Source organism: Grammomys surdaster, unplaced genomic scaffold, assembly GCF_004785775.1.
Source record: "Grammomys surdaster isolate TR1022 unplaced genomic scaffold, NIH_TR_1.0 264, whole genome shotgun sequence".
NCBI lineage: Eukaryota > Metazoa > Chordata > Mammalia > Rodentia > Muridae > Grammomys > Grammomys surdaster.
In genome coordinates, this window is record NW_021604705.1 from 4,911,455 (window position 1) to 4,932,654 (window position 21,200).

General features: G+C 34.6%; 1 protein-coding gene across 1 annotated transcript in view; it reads left to right on the plus strand.

Moving 5' to 3' along the window:
* Nucleotides 1–21,200, plus strand: part of Sema3d (semaphorin 3D) — a 187,857-nt gene that overhangs the window by 145,947 nt on the left and 20,710 nt on the right. The window contains exons 9-14 of the mRNA XM_028776078.1: nucleotides 1,821–1,935; nucleotides 3,147–3,216; nucleotides 7,016–7,160; nucleotides 15,290–15,512; nucleotides 18,026–18,114; nucleotides 20,313–20,354. Of these exons, the coding sequence (XP_028631911.1) occupies nucleotides 1,821–1,935; nucleotides 3,147–3,216; nucleotides 7,016–7,160; nucleotides 15,290–15,512; nucleotides 18,026–18,114; nucleotides 20,313–20,354 (684 nt within the window). The remainder of the gene's footprint in view (nucleotides 1–1,820; nucleotides 1,936–3,146; nucleotides 3,217–7,015; nucleotides 7,161–15,289; nucleotides 15,513–18,025; nucleotides 18,115–20,312; nucleotides 20,355–21,200) is intronic.

Here is a 21,200-nt window from a genome sequence, read left to right on the forward strand (position 1 = left end):
AAATAACTAAAAATTAAATGCTCTCAGATTTTATTATCATCAAAAAGAAAGAAATTCTAAACTGCAGTCTTGATAAAGAAAACAAAACAACAAAAACCTCACCCAAACCCCTCCTATGTTTCTTTTAATTTTAAGCACTTTCTATGCACAAAATTGTATATTTTATATATACATATACATATAAATGTATATTTATATGTGTAACCTCAGACACAATCACACTAACGTACAAATATATTCTATTGTTCATAATGCCTTGGCATTTTTTAAGCTTTAAAGAAAAGAGACAGCCGTTGAGTGTGATGGTACACCCAGTTAATCCCTGAGAAGGCAGAAGTAGGATTTCTGCTAGCTGAAGACAAAAGGTCTATACAGTGAGTTCCAGGCCAGACAGGGCTATAAAATGAGAGCCTATGTCAAATTTTTACAAAGAACAACAAGTAAGAAAAAAAATCTATGAGATTTTGTTTCATTCATTAAGTACAAGAAGTGAACTTTTATTCAAGGTCCATGCCTTTAAAGTTTAAAATTATATTTACTTTATATTGTTATTTGTCATCATTTTAAAAAATAAATTAAGAAGATAATAATTAGTACTTCATTTCAAGAGCTATCCCTCTTGAATAGGGAAGATTTTAAATGAGAGTTGTATATTGTGTAATTTTATGCTTGATCTTAGTTTCTCTGAAGATGTAATGCTAGCGGCCTGACTTTCCTTCTTTGTCTTCTTTTTTCAAGAATAAATGTGTATGTTTGTGCACATACATTCATGCGTACATACTTGGACTCAATTCTTCAGTTTGGTCTAGATTATAGGCATTAAGCAGGCCAGAGAAGCTAGGTACTAGATATTCAAATATAAAGTTTGTTAACTAACTTTTCATTAACTTTTCTAAAAATTGCAATGAAGAAAGACAAAAGATTTAGGTAATTTATAGTTAAACGTAAGTAAATTAATAGAAACTAAATCTAAGAATATTTTTATTGAAATAAAATGTTTAATGTGTGCATTCTATGAATCATCTGATTTTATTTATTATGAGCAACATTAAAAGCTAGCTAATTCAAATATGTTTTTTAAAATCTTATAAACAGTGTACAAAGGAATATAAGTCCATTTATTCTGTTTATTTGATATAGATATTTATATTTGGCTTGATGTCTAAAACCATTTTAAATAAAGAAACTTTTAAGTAGAAGTAATATAAGCAGATTAATAGTCACAATTATTTTCTTATGTATATATTGTATACTTACGTTTTCTTGATGTTTAATTAGTAATACATTAGTTTGAGAAAGACCACTTTTAACTCTATAATGAGGCCTCTTTTTAAAGCATTAAAATATTATGTACTCAGATGCATAAATGTTACATAACTCTTTCTAATGGATATTGAACTCAAGTTGCCTGGCAGTATATTAAATATACAAAATGTTCCATCTGATCATCAAAATAACTGAATTTCAAGTCATTAATCATATTTGGTCAATGACAAACTGGAAATGTATTAGCATTTTATTAGTCATGGAACAAAAACTTGGCAAACATAGGATTGATCCCAGCCTGCTTTAATTACTGCAGTTTTACATGTATCTACTCATTCACGACAGTTAAATTGCTTGCATTGCATTCACTTAAGCATAAGAAAATATTTATGGTTGAATGACAAACTTTTTCATGGAGGAGTTGAAGTGCATATTCAGGCTTCATGGCTTGTAAAGGTAATACCAATAAGATGCTACCTATAAAGCCTACTGGTTTTGTTAGTTACAGATGCGTGTTGGTAACTTTTTAACCTTTCTGTTTTTCATTCTTTTAGAATGATGTAGGTGGACAACGAAGTCTGATAAACAAATGGACTACTTTTCTTAAGGCAAGGCTGATTTGCTCAATTCCTGGAAGCGATGGGGCAGACACTCATTTTGATGAGCTTCGTAAGTCGCATATCCCTTGTTTATTAGAAAAGTCTAACTATTTAATGAAGTGATTCAACATTTATTTTATTTTAGCGTCAAATACTCGGATACACACACACACACACAAAAACACAGCCTGAGGGAATTATTCTTACTAAATTGCCACCTGCAAACAGGAAGGCTTTGTTTTCAGTACACATGCACAATATAAGGAACTATTCCTGATTTTGAAAAATCCTAAAATTTAATAAAGAAAAAGAATTATAGTGCCGGGCGGTGGTGGCGCACGCCTTTAATCCCAGCACTTGGGAGGCAGAGGCAGGTGGATTTCTGAGTTCGAGGCCAGCCTGGTCTACAGAGTGAGTTCCAGGACAGCCAGGGCTCCACAGAGAAACCCTGTCTCGAAAAACCAAAAAAAAAAAAAAAAAGAATTATAGTAATGAAAGGTGATGCAACTACACAGTCTATCCATACAATCCATTTCTTATTTTTTTCCTTGGTTAGAGCAACCGTCTACAAGTAGGAAGTTTAGATTCCTTGTTCTGATGACGCCCTCTGCTGGGGAATATGGAAGCCTTGTTGATCATGGTCATCTGACTCAAATAATATTCAGTGTGGCTCCAAACAGATTTCCTTTTCATGTCTTTGTGTCTATTCCTCTTAAATCTAGTTCTGGAAAGACATTAGTTGCATGTGATGCCAACATTTTATGGTTTATTTTTTTATGAAACATGCAAAATAAATAAGTCCTCCAATTACTTCCTAAGTATTATGTGATTTACTCGTATTGAAAATAAACACACCCATATCTCCCATAATCCTCTAAAACATTCTAGCACTTCTTCACTATCAGTGCTATATTCACTATACATGCACACAGCCAGTTTCATACTGAAACGTTAACTCAAAGCCATTATACAACAGCATGTTTTTAAACTGGTGAGTAATATCTTCTGCTAGTATCTGGTTTTGATTTTATATGAAGTCACATATTCTTGATTGGAGTCATGGAGACCACCAACTGAGTCATCTCTTTTATATTGTTTGAAGTACACCAATAGAGGTTATGTCACAACGATGGTGAGAAAGCTTTTGCCCTTAATTCCTTAATATTGTAGTGATTCATCTTTATAATCTACTTAGAGTTCATGCAGTATTATATATTATTAAAAGGCAACAGTCATACTGTAAAACAAATATATAATAAATAATTATTTTTCCATTAACAGAAGATATTTACTTACTCCCTACGAGAGATGAAAGAAATCCTGTAGTATACGGAGTCTTTACCACAACCAGGTAGGTTGAACACAATGCCCTTTTTAAAGTTATTTTTAAACCTCTGAGGAGTTGTATCGTAAGTAATTAGAGTACAGGGTTATGGAACTTTGCTAAGCAATTCCAGAATCCAAAAGGCAGGTTGCTGATAATAGGCAGGGTAATTGAATTCTCAGGATGTCACAAGATTTCGACTGCAAAATCTGTAGATACGTAAGGCTTATGAATCAGGCCCACCCAGATTATTGATGATAGTCTCCCTAAAATCTACTAATCATGTATTTTGATCATATCTATTAAATACATTCTTCTTAGTAACTAAGTTCATGTTTGAATAGTTGGAGACACACCAGAAAGGCCACCACAGTGAATGTGGTTTGTCTGTAGTGGATAATCAGGCTCTATGCTACTATGCCAAACTCTCATACCTGGCTAGTCTGAAGACACCCAATTCTTATACTTTCTTACTTCAAGCTTTAAAAAGTGGTTTTGTTTATGTGTGTGTGTCTGTATACATGTGTATATATATACACATGTATATATGTATTTATACATGTAAATACATATATAAATACACATTTACATACATTTATACATATATAAATGTGTATGCTATGTTTATGTATTTTGTCTGTGTGTATGTAAATTGTGTGTGTGTGTGTCCATAGAGGCCAGAATAGGACATCTGATACTTTAGAATTGTATTTACAGTCATGAACTACCTAAATTGGGTTTGAAAACTGAACTCTGGTAATATGTGAAAGCAACAAGCACTCTTAACCCTGAGTCATCTCTTCTGCCATACAGAGAATGGATTTAGTCCTTGAAATTTTTCTTGCATATAAGCCAAATAGTTATTTATTTCCTAGGCAGTCAGAGGCTAATATCCATGCTCTAAGCTACACATTCAGCCTCCACTTTCTCCCAAAATAGTAGTACCCACCCGGGACCAGTTGTTTAAAATCAAAAGCCTGTTAAGGATGTTCACACAATAATAATAGCTAGAGGATCTTTTACATTTTTGTCATTGTTTCATAACACATATATTTTTATCATTTGACTTTGGTTTTCTGTTTCTTAGAAATCTATTCATATTTGTTCTTTTTTTTTTTTTTACCAGCATGGTAGCCTCTATCCTAATTACCACAGATAATTTTTACCAAGTCCCCTGAAAATCTTTGTTGCTTTCAGTCTACTTTTGCTACACATGGTTTATCAATGCTCATCTGAACTCATGCCACTGCACATATCAATAAGCATATCTCTCATATGAAGTCACAGGAAGAAATTGTTAGATACAAAAGCAAATATATGTAATGCTCATAATGAGTACTTACTGCATGTGTGGCTAAAGAGGTTGTACAGGAAACAGATGAATGAAGGACTGACAAAGCTGTAATCCATAAGAAGATATTGTTGACTTAGAACCTTATCATATTACAAACTATCCTATATGTTCCCCTTTGTCACCTTGAACAGGTAGACATGGCTGTTCTGACCATTTCACTGCTTACCTTTTTTGGTAAGTTGTCAGTTCCTGTCAACAAAGCTAGCTTGAAGATTTCCTCATTTTTGTATCTAGATTCTTATCTGATTTTTGTCTTTTACATATCATTGATGCTCTCCTCTGACTTCAATGAGTTTGTAGTGCCATCCACTAACCTCTTATAAAGGTGTGCTCGCTACTGTCTTTGTCCTGTTTAATCTGGTTACGTACATTTGACTGTTAAAGGTGCACAGCCCCTTCCAGTGCATTCCTGGAACACTGATCAGTTTTGCATGTGTCTTCCCATAACTCTTTATCATTGTGCTTTGACATTAGCACTGAAAGACTTGGAGGTATTGCTATCTACAAGGAAAGAAATTACTCTGGTATTTCCCTGAATCTTGCACTTTACAGCTTATTTTTTTTCCTGTGGCAAGATCCTCATGAAGAGAAATTGTCTATGGATTCAGAACACATTATAAAAATAGTATTTGATTAATTATGAGACTTAAGAGAGAAAAATTTAATATGGACCTTAAGAAGATAACCTAAGACATGTATTTTTGGAGTCCACATTTCTATTAATGTGCAATGCATTTAAAAAGGTGCAGGAGGAGCAGTTGCCTGTTGTGGCTCAAGTGTCTCAGCTCGAGTTTTCTTGGCCCCTCTCCATTCAAAATCTTACTTTGAAGTTGATGTGTTCCACACTGAAGATTTAGATATGTACCAGGGAGACAGAGCCCCGAGATAGAGCTTTTATTTTATTTTTTCTTTTCCTATCAAGTTTCTGCCCACCCAGAGTGTGAAGTTACAAGTCAGGTCTTTGTTCCTTGTGTTCTTTGTTGTTTTATTTTTAATGCTGCTGTGAAGACTGAAGTAATGTTGGAATGCAAGTCATATCCTTTGTCTAGTTAAAAAAAATTAACATTTAATAATGGTGAATTATTTCTTTAAAATATAATAGACAGATATATCATTATTATCACAATATCACTTTCCTCCTAGATGCCTGCCTACCATTACCTTCTGAAGTTTCCCACTTATAGTCATTTCAAGAATATTAATGACTGAGCTTCTCATGCTAAAGAATTCTTAGCTTGCTTGTGTAAAGTCAGGATGATGTCATTTGGTCAGAAAGGGTCATCTTAATTTTAAAAACAGACTTTGCAGAATGTCTTAGCCTCAAAGAAAATTCATTTTGCTTTCCAGAAATACAGCAAGAGAGAAATACCAGATGCGTCCTAATGATTGTCATCTCTGTCTTGTAGAATTTTAGGATTCCTGTGGAAGTTTTATCTGCTTAGTATTCCTGCTGAAACCATATGATTATGGTCACATTAAGTATTAAGTAGATGACCAATTCATAAGCCCAATTCAAGAAATGAAAGTTTATTTCTGCCTTTAAAATCATTTTAATAGAATTATGTGAACAACATGTTCAATGTCAAAACCTGAGATGTGCAATCACTTTGAATAGACGGTTAACAGCCAGGAGGTGGCTCAGTCAGTATTTGCATTTGACACACAGGCCTGACACCATTAGTTCTATCCCCTCAAGACATAGTTGAAGAAGACAATCAAATTTGTTGCTCACTCAGAACTACATATCATATATAAACAACAAAATAATAACAAATAAGATAAAATGTTGTAAAAAGACAGATAAATGATTCTGTTTTTCATGTATCCAAATGTTTCAAATATAATCTAAATTTTTATATTTAAGTGCCTTATAAGTATAATAATGATTTCAAAATTAAATAATATGTGTGTAAGAATCATACCTAATCATTCCTACACTAGTTTTTCTAGATCAACGTTTCTCAACCTGGGGGTCATGAAATCTTTGGAAGTCAAAGGACCCTTTCACAGGGGTCACATATTAGATATTCTACATATCAGATATTTACATTGTGATGAATAAGTGTAACAATATTACAGTTATGATGTAGCAATAAAAATAATTTTATGGTTGAGTGTCACCACAACATGAGGAACTATATTAAAGGGTCACAGCATTGGGAAGTTTGAGAACCACTGTACCAAATGGTTCCTACTAAAAATTACGTGTCAATGTAGACATTACCTCTTCCATGGTGATTCCTGATCATCTGTTTTGAGAGCCCATTCTCGTTGTGTGCTTCTCTCACCTACCTGTAAGGTAGTTACCATCATGTGTCAGTCATGATTACTTACATATGAGCTTTTTCAAGACATAGGCACATATTTCTGGAATGCCTGTCAACTGGAGTGTGTGACAAATTTTCCACACATCTCTTAAGTGCCGATGTATGTTCAGTGGGTGAATGAATGGATCATCTTCCTCTCTTTCAGCTCCATCTTCAAAGGCTCTGCTGTCTGTGTGTACAGCATGGCTGATATCAGAGCAGTTTTTAATGGTCCCTACGCTCATAAGGAAAGCGCAGACCATCGTTGGGTACAATATGATGGAAGAATACCTTATCCCCGACCTGGAACGGTATGTGTCCAACTTAAAACTGAATTATTTCTCTAATCCTATTCAATGCCTAATTTTATTATTACCAACTATGCCCTTTTCAAAGCCACATGTGCTGTTGATTATGAAATAACTATGTTTATAGTGATAATGTTAGTATTTCCATTATTCAAATGAAGTTAAAGAATTTTGAATGATCATTATAAGTACTAAAGAACAAACTGGACTATATTGTGATGATTGCATTATGGTACCAATGCAAAGCGTAACTCAGATATGTCAATTTAGTTTTATAGAATGTAAATTAGACAAATTAGATGAAAATGACAACTGAGGAATTGTTTTGTTCATACATCTCTGTCTATATCTTGAGTACATCTTTAAAATGTCTTAGTGTCTGGGTTTTTTTTAAGACTCTTTTATTTAAAATGGTTAATTTAAATAATCCCTGTTCTTGATATGGATCTGTCTTTCTTTATTATGCTAAAATTTGAGATAATATGTTACCCTTAGAGTGGAAGGAATTCTTAATAAGCTCAAGTTCAAGACAGTTTTATGGCATATACTTGTAGTCACAGCAGTCTGAAGAATGTAGTACGATTTTGAATTTGAAACTAGCCCTTATGCTGGCTTGAAAGGGAGGCTACTGGTAGATGAAAAAAGATAGACGAGGAAGAGAAGGAACAGGAAGAGGAGGAGGACTATCCTAGTTCAAACCTATTTTCAAATGTTACAAACCATATTTGAAAACATGCTAAAAAGTAAAATGTGTTTTAGAATTTATGCAATTGCTTAAAAACAAAAACAGGAGCTTCTGAGATGGCTCATGTAGCTGTGCGATCAAGAGGACCTGTGTCTAGATGCCTTGAAACCAAGTAAAAAGCTGAATGCTATAGTACATGCCTGTAATCCCACTGTGGAAGAGGAAGAGATAGGAAGCTCTCTTGGGTTTTCTGTCCAGCCAATCTATCCAAATGTCTGAGCTTTGGGATTACTTAGAGGTACTGTTTTCAAAAATAAGACATACAAAAATTGAAGAAGACAGCCTCATTGATCCTGGTCTTCACATGCAGGTATGCAAATAAACATGTGAACATAGACATGTGCATGCTCATATATGTACACAAATAATGGGAAGTGCACACCTCTGTATATGCATTGTAAATGTTCTTCCAAATGTAATATCAAAAAGATTTGTGTTTTATATATCTATTTAGATATTATTCTAAATTTTTCCACCAAGAAATTTAATAATAATTATCAAAAGAAATTGACAATTGATAAATATTCTACTTAATATTTACTTTTTGTGTTTATCCTTAGAGGTTAAATAATTGGTTCTAGGGCTTTCTTAAATATTTTCCTGGCTTCCTCTTAATTAGCATAATTAAACATGTATTATTCTGCAACTATTTCTATTTTCCTCTCATTATTCCTCAATATAAATTTTTTTCTAGGATATTCTGCTTTGATTATTAGGTATTTATTATTGTTACAGTTATCTATATATTTATATTAGTTACTGTTCATTTGTCTTTGGAAAGAGGGTATTAATATTTCCAATTAGTCCAATGTCATTCAATGTTGTGTGACTTTTCTGTAGGAAATGAGAAAACACTTCTAAGCATGTGGGCACTTCTAGGGGATGGCAATAAGTAACTCTCACAAAATCAGAAAATGCATACGGTAGTGTTTTTATCAGTAATAAAAGAAGAACCAAGTTATGTCAAATATACTAATCTCTAATGCTGTATACTCAAAATAATTATAACTATTATATGGTTATGATTGGTAAAATGGTAAGATTTTAATGGTAGAAATGGTAAAAGAATGCAAAAGTTTTAACTTCTTTGTTTCCTTACTTATTCGATTGTTTTCAATGAGTGCTTATTTCTTTATTTGCTTATAATGATTATCTTATTTCTACATTGCAAATATTTTGATGTGTTTATAAACAAATTAATTTTAATTTTAATGCTGTTATCGAGGTAGCAGCATTGCATATCTGATGTGAAAATGTATTGCACAAGTTCTTTTACTAAATGAACTTGACAACTTTAAGTAACCACATTCATCACATCAGTGAAATTAAGTTTCACAGACTATCAAGTGACTACTCCTGTAAAATTTGAGAATGTAAGAATTGGAATGAATGATAAAGACATCATAAGCCACCCTCTTAGTACACTGGAGGAAACGTCTGTCCAGAATAATTAAATAACATACCCAATCTCATATTACCCAACCAGCAGAATGAACGGGGCATGCTGCAAGGAGCCTGCTGCAGGATAGAGTTTTATGATTACTGCTTTTTTCATTCTTTGATATAATTTATGTCTTTTTTAATGTTTACCTGGTAAATATATACCTGCATAGTCTAGACAAAATTAGTTATATTTATTTTGTATCATCTCCTGATACATTGTCATATCTGTGCTTATTAAAAGTACAAAATTATTTATATTCTTTCCTTCCAATTCAGAAATGTTACTCAAAATTATAGCTCAGCATACCTTAGGTCTCAAACCTTTTTGTATGTGCTTACATGACATCTCACTACAATTATTTTGTTTTTGTTTTGAATCAGGGTCTTACTCATATAGACCAAACAAGTCTCAAACTTACTATATAGTCAAAAACGCCTTGATTATCGATCTTCCTGCCTTTCTCTCCCAAACGCTAGGATGACAGATGTGTGCGAACCCAGAGTACTTCCTACAAACTTATATCATCATAGTGCTGATTAATTCACACATCTGTATATAAGAAAAATGTCAGTGGCCAACCATTCATGTGAGGTCATGGTCTCATAACTTTTAAAGTGGTAGATTTCTATTTACTTCAGCTACTTCAGGAAGAGTGGGATATATAGAGCTACCTTCTTAGTGATAACAACACCTGCTACTACTATGTAGGATCATGAATTGTATCGTTACGGCCTGGTCTGTCCTCTACATAAGTATGATGAAGCTTTGTAGCCCTGCAACACTTAACATTTTTATTTTAATATAGCAAAATGTTTCAAACTTGAATGAGATTTATTGAACATAGGATTTGCTTTCTATACCTTGGCTAGAGCCTTTGTGTTTGTGTTTTCTGCATCCATATTACTTTTATGATTGAACTCTGAATTGATATCCCAGCACAGACCTCAGTTAAAGATTGACTGGCATGGGTCATTCCCATCTTACATAATCTTCTTGGTTTTGGTCTGATGTACCACTGCTGACCAATGCCAAACCTCAACTCATAGTCCACAGTGCTCTATGTTAATAAACCTGCTCACACACAGATATTTTACCTCAGTGATTCTTCTGCCCTCTGGTGTCTGAAAAGAGCAGCTGAACAAACCAGGTTTTCTTCAGATACATGTTTAGAATCCTTACTGTCTAGCTTGGTTTAGTGCTCTGAAGTTCTAACTGGAAAAAAAGAAGGAAAGAGAGAAGGGGGGGCGGGGGTGGGGTGGGGAGAAGGTACAAATCAGACATGGAAATCAAACTGGAGAAAACTAATAATCTAAAAACCACCTCAATCTAAGGAGGATTTGAAAAGAAGTATTTTGATTTTGATAATTGGCTTCCTAAACATAATTTAATATAGTTTTAGTAAATAAAGAAGTGTGTTTTACAGTTATGATGTGTTGACAAGGAATTTGTGTGTGTGCTCACATGTGCATGTGTGTGCGCTTGTGTGCATGTGTGCACCTGTGTGTGCTGTGTTTATTTTGCATGTGTTACATGTACACTTGTGTGAATGTGCATCGGGAAGTCTTAGGTTGATATTTAGTGTCCTCCTCTATTGTTCCTGCTATGCTATTATTTGGAATCAGAGTTTCTCAGTGAATCTGGAGTCCACTAATTTGGCAAGACTACGTTGTAACTTGCCAGCAAGCCCCCTCCTCTGGCTCTAGTGCACTGGAACATGGTTATAGCCTTACCTGTTTTTTAAGGTGGCTACTAGGGATTGGAACTCAGATTCCCCCCCACTTGTGTGGCAAACACTTTACAGATTATGCTATCCTCCCCATCCTGATAAAACACTTTAATGATTTGCACATTAATGTAAAATATTGCACATTACTTGATGAACTTCAGTTTTAAGCAATTCTTCTGTAAAAAGCTGGAAAGAACTTTTACAATGTAGATATATATTAAATATATGATTTGCTAATCTTAAACTATTTTTGCTCCAGTTTTCAAATTTTGTCAAAATGGTAATTCCCTTATAATTTCTTTCAGAATGACTAGTGCTCTTACTGTCAAATTATTCTGTTCATACTCAATTATCAAAACACATACTATTCTAAGTAACCCTCTGTTTTATTGGTAGAAACTGAAAGGAATTGCGGGCACTGACATTGATTTTATCATTTTTCTCTGCCAGGCAGACACAGCTCAATTATAAGTGGTGCATATACTGTGAGAATTTTGTGAATTCCTTGTGTTGAAATTCTCAGTCGAACTATATCTCAAGAAACACAACTTCTTAAACCCAAAGGTGCTGAGGATTTTCACACAACAGCCATCACTACCATTCCCATAAGTAACTAGATCTTGGCTACCTCTCCAAAAACAGCAATTTAAAGATATACTTACCTTTTTCACTGGATTTCAGCAAAACTTTAGTTCTAAACTGGGGTTTCAATTCTCAAGCTACTCACTGTTTAATTGGATTTTGATTGTTCTGTTAGAGAAAGTCCTGTAAGAGAATGGGGATCTGAAGGAAAGCGGGGGCAAGGCTTAAAACATTTAAGTTCCTTAAATTAATTTTTGTATAGCTCATTATGCTCTAATGGCTACATATTTGGGCAAATATCTCCTCTACATTTTAATCTTCAACACAAGGTCTGTCTTTGCAAAAAAATATTTCAGACTGTTGCTTAGATGAATAAGGGGAGGATAGGATTCCACTTAGAAAATTTGCATTTTCAAATAATCATAAAAATCAGACAACCTTTACGTATCACACATAAAAGTGTTCTACTTCTTTCCCCAGTCTGCCCCTACAGAAGGCCTGGCTTGGTCTTCTCTTATTACTTTGATTTGTGTAAGGAAATTACGGTGTAGAGAAAGCAGAAGGCAGCTATGGTATCGAGCTGATAAGCTTTTCTCAGCTGCCTGGTGCCTTGCCCTGGCAAAGTTCTCTCACTGGATCAAAAATCACTTTTCTTCTCCCCTTATCCATTGCTTACCACTGCCCTCCTGAAGGCCCTACACCAGCATCCAGACCTGCCTAACATAACAGAATCACACCTAGCTAACTGTAGCCATCTGACACAGATAGCAGGCCAGCTGCTGTGGGCTGTACCCTGGCATCTTAGGGTTTGTCTAGGCCTGGTCTCTTTTCTCTTAAGCTTTTGTGATATATTGTACAATGTGTTGGCGTTTTAAAGTCTGACTGAAAATTTTCTGTTCCAACTTTGTATTCTCTCAAAGGTTAAACTGTTGCAAGAGTTTTTAAAATGAGTAAGGAGAAGACAGTTAACAAGCCAGGATACCTTCTTTTCATAGGAGCTAAGTAAATGCCAGGAAACCACAGGAAGAAACAAATGATACTATGGAGGATGGGATATTTAGTGGAATTATGAAAATAGTTACAAATTTCAAAGAGTATGCACGTACCCCACACTACCACCTAGGGTGTACAGCTTCAGTTAGAATTCTAGAAGGAAAATTAATAACCAAATATGTTTTTCTTAGATGAGGTGTTTCTTTATACTTTTTGATTGCCCTTCATGGGACTTTCATTCCTATTTTATCTGAATAGTTGCTGAGCATATGTAGTTGTGTGTTGTATAACACCAAACAAAACACCCACTGGACTGAATGTACTAAAACAACATTAATGGGTTCATACTGTCTACCTTCAACCTTGGGGAGTAACACCGCTAAACCACTTTCACTTTTGTGATCACCACAGTGAGGCCTAAGATCACTCCTAGCTACGAGGGGCCAAAGGTCTCAGCAGAACACTGGCTGCATGCCACAGGGAAAACTGCCAGAAGAAGAAAATGGATTTCCAAAAATCTTTCTGTAACTGTCAATAGAAACCAGGTTTCCGTTTTTCTTCTCTTGCTATCCCTTGGTTTTTATTGCATGTGGTCCTTTCTGTGAGAGGCAGGCTGTGAGGAAATCTGACCACTGCAAGTTTGCTAAATGCTTATATCTCATTCTCATTTAGTTGCACTCGCTTCCAATGAAACATGTGTTTTTAAATTTCATATCAAATATTATGGCTTGAGTATCATTAATTTCTGAATTTTGAAATTCTGGTTACTGTGTAACTACAGCTACAGGGTCTGAGGATTTTTGTTGTTATTCATTCTCTCTCTCTCTCTCTCTCTCTCTCTCTCTCTCTCTCTCTCTCTCTCTCTCCCTCCCTCCCTCCCTCCCTCCCTCCCTCCCTCCCTCATTCTTAAATTAAAAGGCTCTTTCCAATATATTATGCAGTCAAAATCTTGCTTTAAATGATAAATCAGTAAGATTGAACTGAAGGTATTAGGACATACACACTCCCTGGGAATGGCCTTTGAGTAAGACTCAAACGTACAGACTATAATTGGGAAAGAGCTCAGCATTATCTGTGTTGATATAGACTTCCAGTCTCAATCTGCTTAACAAAGTGTTCCTTCCTCTGTCAAGTTGACAGATTCTCCATGGATGTAGAGTGTACACAAAACAGTGATAGACACACACAGACTTGACCAACAGTAGACACGCAGGGTTTCTATAAAGGATAGATACTCTCAAATTAGTTAGAAGACGGCTATCAGGTCTTTAAATTTTTTAGTGTACATTGGTGGACATTCTCTTTCATAATGGATCATTATGGTTTAATTGGTATGAAATTTGGAGGGAGAGCTATCTATTATCAGTTACCCCAGGATCTTCAGCTAACAATGCACCTTTTGACCTCTGAGAGGAAGGCTGTGAAGCTCTGGTATGATTCTAATTAGTCCCTAGTTTAAATGGCTTTGTTCAGTGGAAACTTGATTTTATGTTATCACTTTTTAGAAAAATTTAAGATTTGTTTTTTAACTTTTGTTTTTAATATCAAAAATTTAATATATGTTTTATCTAATGTCATAAATTTTATTTGATATAATTGTATTGATTAAATATATTTTTATTTAAAAAATCATTTGTCCATTAAGAATTAAAATGTAATGATGTTATCCTTCTATTAAAGACAACTTCTTAAGATGCAGTTTTTGAAACATATATGAAACATGAAATAAAAAAGTATATGCCTTGTAAAATATTGAATTGTAATGTCATTCCTTCTTTATTTTGGATAACTGTGTCTCAAATTCAGTGAATTTTTATCAAGTTGTGTTTTTACGTCTGACCACCAGAGGGCAGTTGATGCTAACTCTTTCTTTAAAACACGCTACTAGGAAGCGGTTTCTAGGTAGAAATGAAACAAAACCTGAGGTGCCTTCTCAGATCCCCCGGAAATCCTGTAGGTTGGGGCATGCTCTAATTTTGAGAGGAGCTGTAGCAGAAGTATATAATTACAATCTCAAACCCTTAAAGTTCTTTTAGAGCGAAATTTGTGGCGTGTTGATCTGTTCCTTTTAATTTTTAATAAACGTAGTTAAATGGGAAACGAATCTTTTTTTTTTCAGTTGAAAATAAAGGTTTTCTGTACCTTCAGGGGTTTATAAATCATTTTCATGAGAGTTTCATTCATTTACCCTTCCAGTATCATCATTTGAAACCTTTGGGATTGGGAAGGTAATGTGATGTGGTTTTGTTCTGGAACATAATAAGCTAGCTTTGAACTCTGTATTTGTCTGGGTAGCCTCTGAACCTGGATCCTCCTACCCTGGCCCTGTTCTGTAATTAAATACATGTACCATCATGCTTGATTAAAAAAAAAAACTTTACTCAGAACAATGATATTTTAAACAAACATAATAATATTTTAAAGAAAGAAACATTACACTGGAGAAATCTTGAAAAATTCAGGTAAAGTCACGTAATTTTGAACGTTTTTATGAAGAAGCACAGATTTAGCTCTATCAGAGCTTCACTTAGCACATGTTAGAGTGATTCGTCACTGCTCTGTCATCTGCTTACTCTTATGCGTAGCATGCACCTTCCAGATGCATATGCAATGCGTTGATTCCTGTGTACGTTTCTTTTCAGTGTCCAAGCAAAACCTATGACCCACTGATTAAGTCCACCCGAGACTTTCCAGATGAAGTTATCAGTTTCATAAGGCGACACCCGGTGATGTATAAGTCAGTGTACCCAGTGGCTGGAGGACCAACCTTCAAGAGAATCAACGTGGATTACAGACTGACACAGATAGTGGTGGATCACGTGGTCGCTGAAGACGGGCAATATGATGTCATGTTTCTCGGAACAGGTATGATTAAACCACACTTTCAATCAAAAAAACTGTTCATTAATGGAGAAATAAAACAAAAACCTGCAAAATATTTGTCATCCAAACTCAAGTAACGATTAGTTAATCCTTGCCAGCTTTTCCTGAACCTGTACAGGCGGTACATTTAAATGATGGTCCGCAATGTCTGCCAACCACACTGAAGTTTTAAAAGACATGTATTTTAAATGTTTTTCGCATTATTCCAGATTAGTTACTCAAAACATATATATCTAATCATGGAGGACTAAAAATAAGTAAGGTGAAGCCGTGTCTCCATGTTTACCTGCTTTTTGCCATGACACGATGTTGGTAAATGCTCCCTTCACTAGCCTGGAAATCAGAGACTTGGTGGCATGACGGCAGTTCTTAGAATCATTAAGCATTACTTTGTAAATACTTTCAGATAAAGCTTCTTGGAAATTTACTTTCCTGCTTATGAATTTTGCAGATTAAAGTTAATTTTGTGGGTCCTGGATATATGGCTCTGCAGTTAAGAACACTGACTGCTCTTCCAGAGGACATGGGTTCAATTCCCAGCACAAACACAGCAGCTCACAGCTGTCTGTAACTCCAGCTCTGACACCATCATAGATGCACACATACTTACAATCAAAATGCCAATGCACATAAAATAAAAATAAATAATTATAAAAATTAATTTGTTGGATTCTTATTAATGCAGTTTGTGTTATTTAGTTTATTGCATGTCAATTTTCTAATTAAATATGATCAAAATAACATGTTTTTGGCCAAGTGTGGTAGTAAATGCCTATAATCTTAGGCTAAGGAGGAAGATGACAAGTCTAAGACCACCATAAGGAATAGTAATGTACCTTCTACCTGTCTGTCTCTATATCTATCTGTATGTTTGTCTACCTGCCAATAGACAGATATTAGTATAAATACAGATGTATGTAGACAAATCTATAGAGAGAGACAAGTAAACATCAGCGAATAGTCTGTCATTTTCTTGTAACTTAAAAGCCTATGCTTTTAAATGAGGGTCAGAAATATATACCCATATATGTATATAGAGAGATACGTATATGCATATATATATACATACATTTTACACAAATAATATTGCTTATTTGGTTACTCTCAAAATTAAGAAAAATGTCAAGTAAAAGCAGTTCTAATGACAAAAAAACAATATGTCCCCTCAGAACTTCATCCTGTGTTATATATGTTCATTGATGAGCTTCAAGTGTTATCTTATTGGAACAGGTTTTTTAGAATATGAAATGATCTTAGAATTATTTACCCCTTAAGTATTATCAGGGTTCTACAAAAATTAGGCTTATTATGAGAAGGACCATGTACTGTAGCAACTCCTAGGGCCAGTAGACAGCACCTGTCAGGCCTAATGATATAAAGGACAAGTGCAAAACACAGATAGTCTAAGAGATGTTCCACTTCTGAGAACGCAGCAATGACTACGTAAGGGTCAGGACTTTAATTAGTCTCTCATGAATTCTCATGAGCTAAAGTTAATTGTACTGTCCGGCCAAAGCTCATTCACAGGTTGGTAACCGCTCACTACTACAAGCAGGGCTCAGCCACTAGGTGGTACTACCTAACCTTTCCTCAGTAAAATATGACTATTTTAAAAGTCAATTTTTTACTGTAAAATGTATTTAACAGTTTTGAACATCCTAGAGTCATTTTTAAAAAATTAAATAATCTAGGCATTTTTCACCATATAGTGGGATTATTATATGATGTCGCTGTTCTCCAGGCCCACTGATCAGAAGTTTAAGGACATATTTTCAATAGATTAATAGTAAAGTGACAGCACCATGTTAATTTTTCTGGTGTTATTTTATTATCTTCCTATGCTTGCATGCTACACAGTCACACTGTACTCATTATAAAGAAATTTAAGATACCTTTTCTAAACATCACTTTTGCTATATATCATTAAACTTGTATTTTGTTTTGAGTTTGAACTGAAATCATTTGAATAATCTTTAATTTTTAACTCACTAACAATCATTCTGAAAGCATATATGTATCTGAACTTAGGGTTAGTTTCTTCACGCAAAGATTGTCAGTGTTTGCTGGACAATTATTAATATTTTAAATATATATATATATATGTATATATTGCTGCTATAATAAATCAGAAATAATTACTAGGTAAATCTTAGTATTGCAGGGAAATCTTATCGCAGGTAAAATATATGTGTGCATATTTTAGCATAGTTTAGCATTTAAAAATAAAAATACACTTATTTTACCTCTGTTATTTCAATCAATATTTAAAGTAATTGTATATGTATGTAGTTAAAAGTATTTTTACATAACCTTTTAGTCTCTTCATAAGTGTCTGCTCTGGAAGGGCAACATCATATAAGTAGTCTTCATTTTTCACTACTTTATTTGTACAGATTTTGTTGAAAGTGAGGATAATGTTGAGATTTCCAGGAATATGCATTCAACTAAATATTGAAGTAGAAACAGTGGAGTTATGGGTCAACTTTTTTTTTCAGACATTGGAACAGTCTTGAAAGTTGTGAGCATCTCCAAGGAGAAGTGGAATATGGAAGAGGTAGTACTTGAGGAGCTTCAGGTATTCAAGGTGAGAAGGGGCGCAGGGGCCCCAGATAGAGGGTGAGACCCCTCAGTGCTGTTCGTTGGGCTTCTTGTCTTTTCTCTTCTTTTCCTGAGGAAGTTGCTGAAGTGAGTTTCAGTGGTTTCTCTGGCCTAACCAAAAGAGGTCATATAAAACAGGGAATCGTACTCACTTCCCCTGCTGCATACCACTGGCAGAAGCTGCCAGGATTGCGTTTCCTGGCTCACCATCCAAAGATATGCTCACTCAAATTGCCACACTAATGATAGCTTAGGATCTCTTACTACCCAGATGCTTTTCTGCTGTGTGAGTGTTACTTAGCAATTTTTCCCCAAATAAATTTGAGAGAACTGGCAATTTTTATGAATCATATATAGGAGTCCAGCATTACTGTAATTAAATTAAGAAAAAGAAAAAATATAATGATAGCAAGTTATGCATGCTACAATCCTCTCACCCCTCAAAAGGAGCTTGAGGCCTGGAGGAAGAGTTATTTGTTTTAAGCTCTGCTTTTAACAATGAATATATTTTTGTGTGGCATTCTGTGGTATTTAGAATTATTTCCTGAAAAGTGAAACACTAGAAATAAGGTTGTGTTTCTTAGAAAATATGTTCTTTTATGTTTTTGTTTTGTTAAAAAGGTTTATTAAAAACCATTTCCATGTAAACATCCATTGCCCGGAGAGAGTGGAGTCCTCCACTGTGAAGGGCTAAAGTTCATTATCATGCTGGCATTGGCAGGATCCTGTTTACATTGTGATGATAATAGTGGTCAAGGAGTTAACAAGAACAAGACCAGCTGTCTGGCCTATGCCAAAACAAAATCTTGGGAGGTTCCTAAGGGAAAAGTTGATGTCAAACATAAGGGTGGAGGAAGCAAAGGCTTCAGGAGTTTTTTATCATGCACAGAAGTGCATGAGAACAAATGGCCTCCCATGGGTCTTAGTGCCAAGGATTGACTATTTTATCAGTGACTGTTATATCAGTTGGTTCTGACTTTTATTCTCCTCCTCCTCATCGTCCCCTTTTTCTTCCTTTCATCTGCCCATCGACCAAGCCATCAACCCATCCATGCACCCATCCATGCACCCATCCATCCATCCACCCACCCATATCTATCTATCTATCTATCTATCTATCTATCTATCTATCTATCTATCTATCTATCTATCTATGCTGGAGATGAAACCTGGAACTCTACGCATGCAAACAATTCACCACTAAGTTCCATACCCAGAGTCCTTTCTTCTCTCATTTTTTTCTCCTTTGCTATTTCTCTTATCTTCTCACTTTTCTCCTCTCTTCTGTTTCTATCCTTTTTTCCCTTTTTCTTCTTCCCTCTTCTTTCTCTTCTCTACCTATATTTACTTTCATTAACAACTTTATTGAGGTAAAATGCAATTAAGAACAATGAAATCAAAACGAAAAGACAAAACAAAAAACTCAAACATAATTTGATGGACATGGCCATGTTTTTAAAAACAAGAACAACAAAAATGATTGGAACAAACTTAAAAAAATTAATTTTGAATTTTTTCATTTATATATTTTCTTAAATCTGTAATATCAACTGTTTGTCAATTAGTATATAAAAGCAATAAATGAATAAATAATAGATAAATAATAGATATATAATATATATTTCAAAAAGTGTCCTTTTTTATGTTTGGTTGCTTTTATATTCATGCTTCTGCTCTTATTAGAAATGAAATCTGACCTGTATCATGAAAGTGCACACATTAGTAGCTTGTAGTGTCACATAAGGAATAGAATCATCGGCAAACAGAACTTTAGCTTTTCAAAGTTCTGCTACTTAACGTGTTTAGTATCTTTGGTACAAGTAAGACCAGAATGGAGCAATAAATAATTACAAAGATGTTCTTGTCAGCACTACTATGAATTAGAAGGCAGCAGTCAAGATAAGCAGGTGTAGAGCAAGGTGAAAACTTGTGAATAAAGAGAAGTCATTTTCAATACAGTACTTCCTCGTGCAGTCAGCTTGTTTCTCTCTGATAACGTACATTGAGAATTTTATCATGTTTATTAATGGAGAATTAATACACACTCTAAGAAAATAGCAAGCAATACAAATCATTTTCTCCTCTTATTGAGTCTGAAAAGCCATGTTTTATATAAATGAAAACAACAGACTGATTAATATAAAGCTATGAATGTCTTTTACTGACATTTATTTTTCTTTGTAGCACCCCACAGCCATCTTGAACATGGAGTTGTCGCTGAAGCAGGTACTTTATAATTTCTGTTCAACAACTAACTTCAGAGTTCCTTTGCAGAATCCATTGAAACTGGAAACTGGAAGTTAAGTCATTAATAATGCAGACAGTTAAAGGTTGCTTGATGCCTCCTATTGATTAGAGCTCATTGTTTTTTTACCTGACCTCAGGAGAATGAGATTGAATGTGTGTATCTCTTACTTTGACTCAACACACACACACACGCACACTCGCACACACACACACTAAAACAATACAAAAACAAAACAAAAACAGTGGGGCAGCTGAGTTGTGTTTCCGTTGAAGGCATAAGACATATATTTAATATAATAATCACAAACTTTGAAAAGGGATTTTAATTAGTCAATCTGGGATTTCAAGTAAGAATTTTGGTAAACAACATTAAAGAGTCAACTTTCATTACCCTACTAAATAAATCGCTCTCAGAACTAGTTCTCTCAACAACAAAGCTAGAATTTAATCACGTTTATTATGAGTTTAACTTTTATTTTGTTCTATTTAATTGGGGATGCTTGGGATGGAACCCCAGGTTTCACACACATTAGGCAAGCCAGTGAGTACTTTACTGAGGACAGGATCTTTCTATCTACCTCAGGCTAGTCCAGAACTCACTTGTGTTTTAACACTGCCTCCTGCATGTTGTGTTTATTTATAGGCATAAGCAGAACCTTGTTTTGTTTTTCTCAGTGCTGGTGATTGACCCTAGTCTCATGCAAATACTGACAAGTACTTCACCTCTTCTACCACTGATATATCCCTATCCATTTAAATACATGCCAACGTTTTAATCAAGAGGATGTGTTAATAGTAGTTACACTAATAACTACTGTTACACTA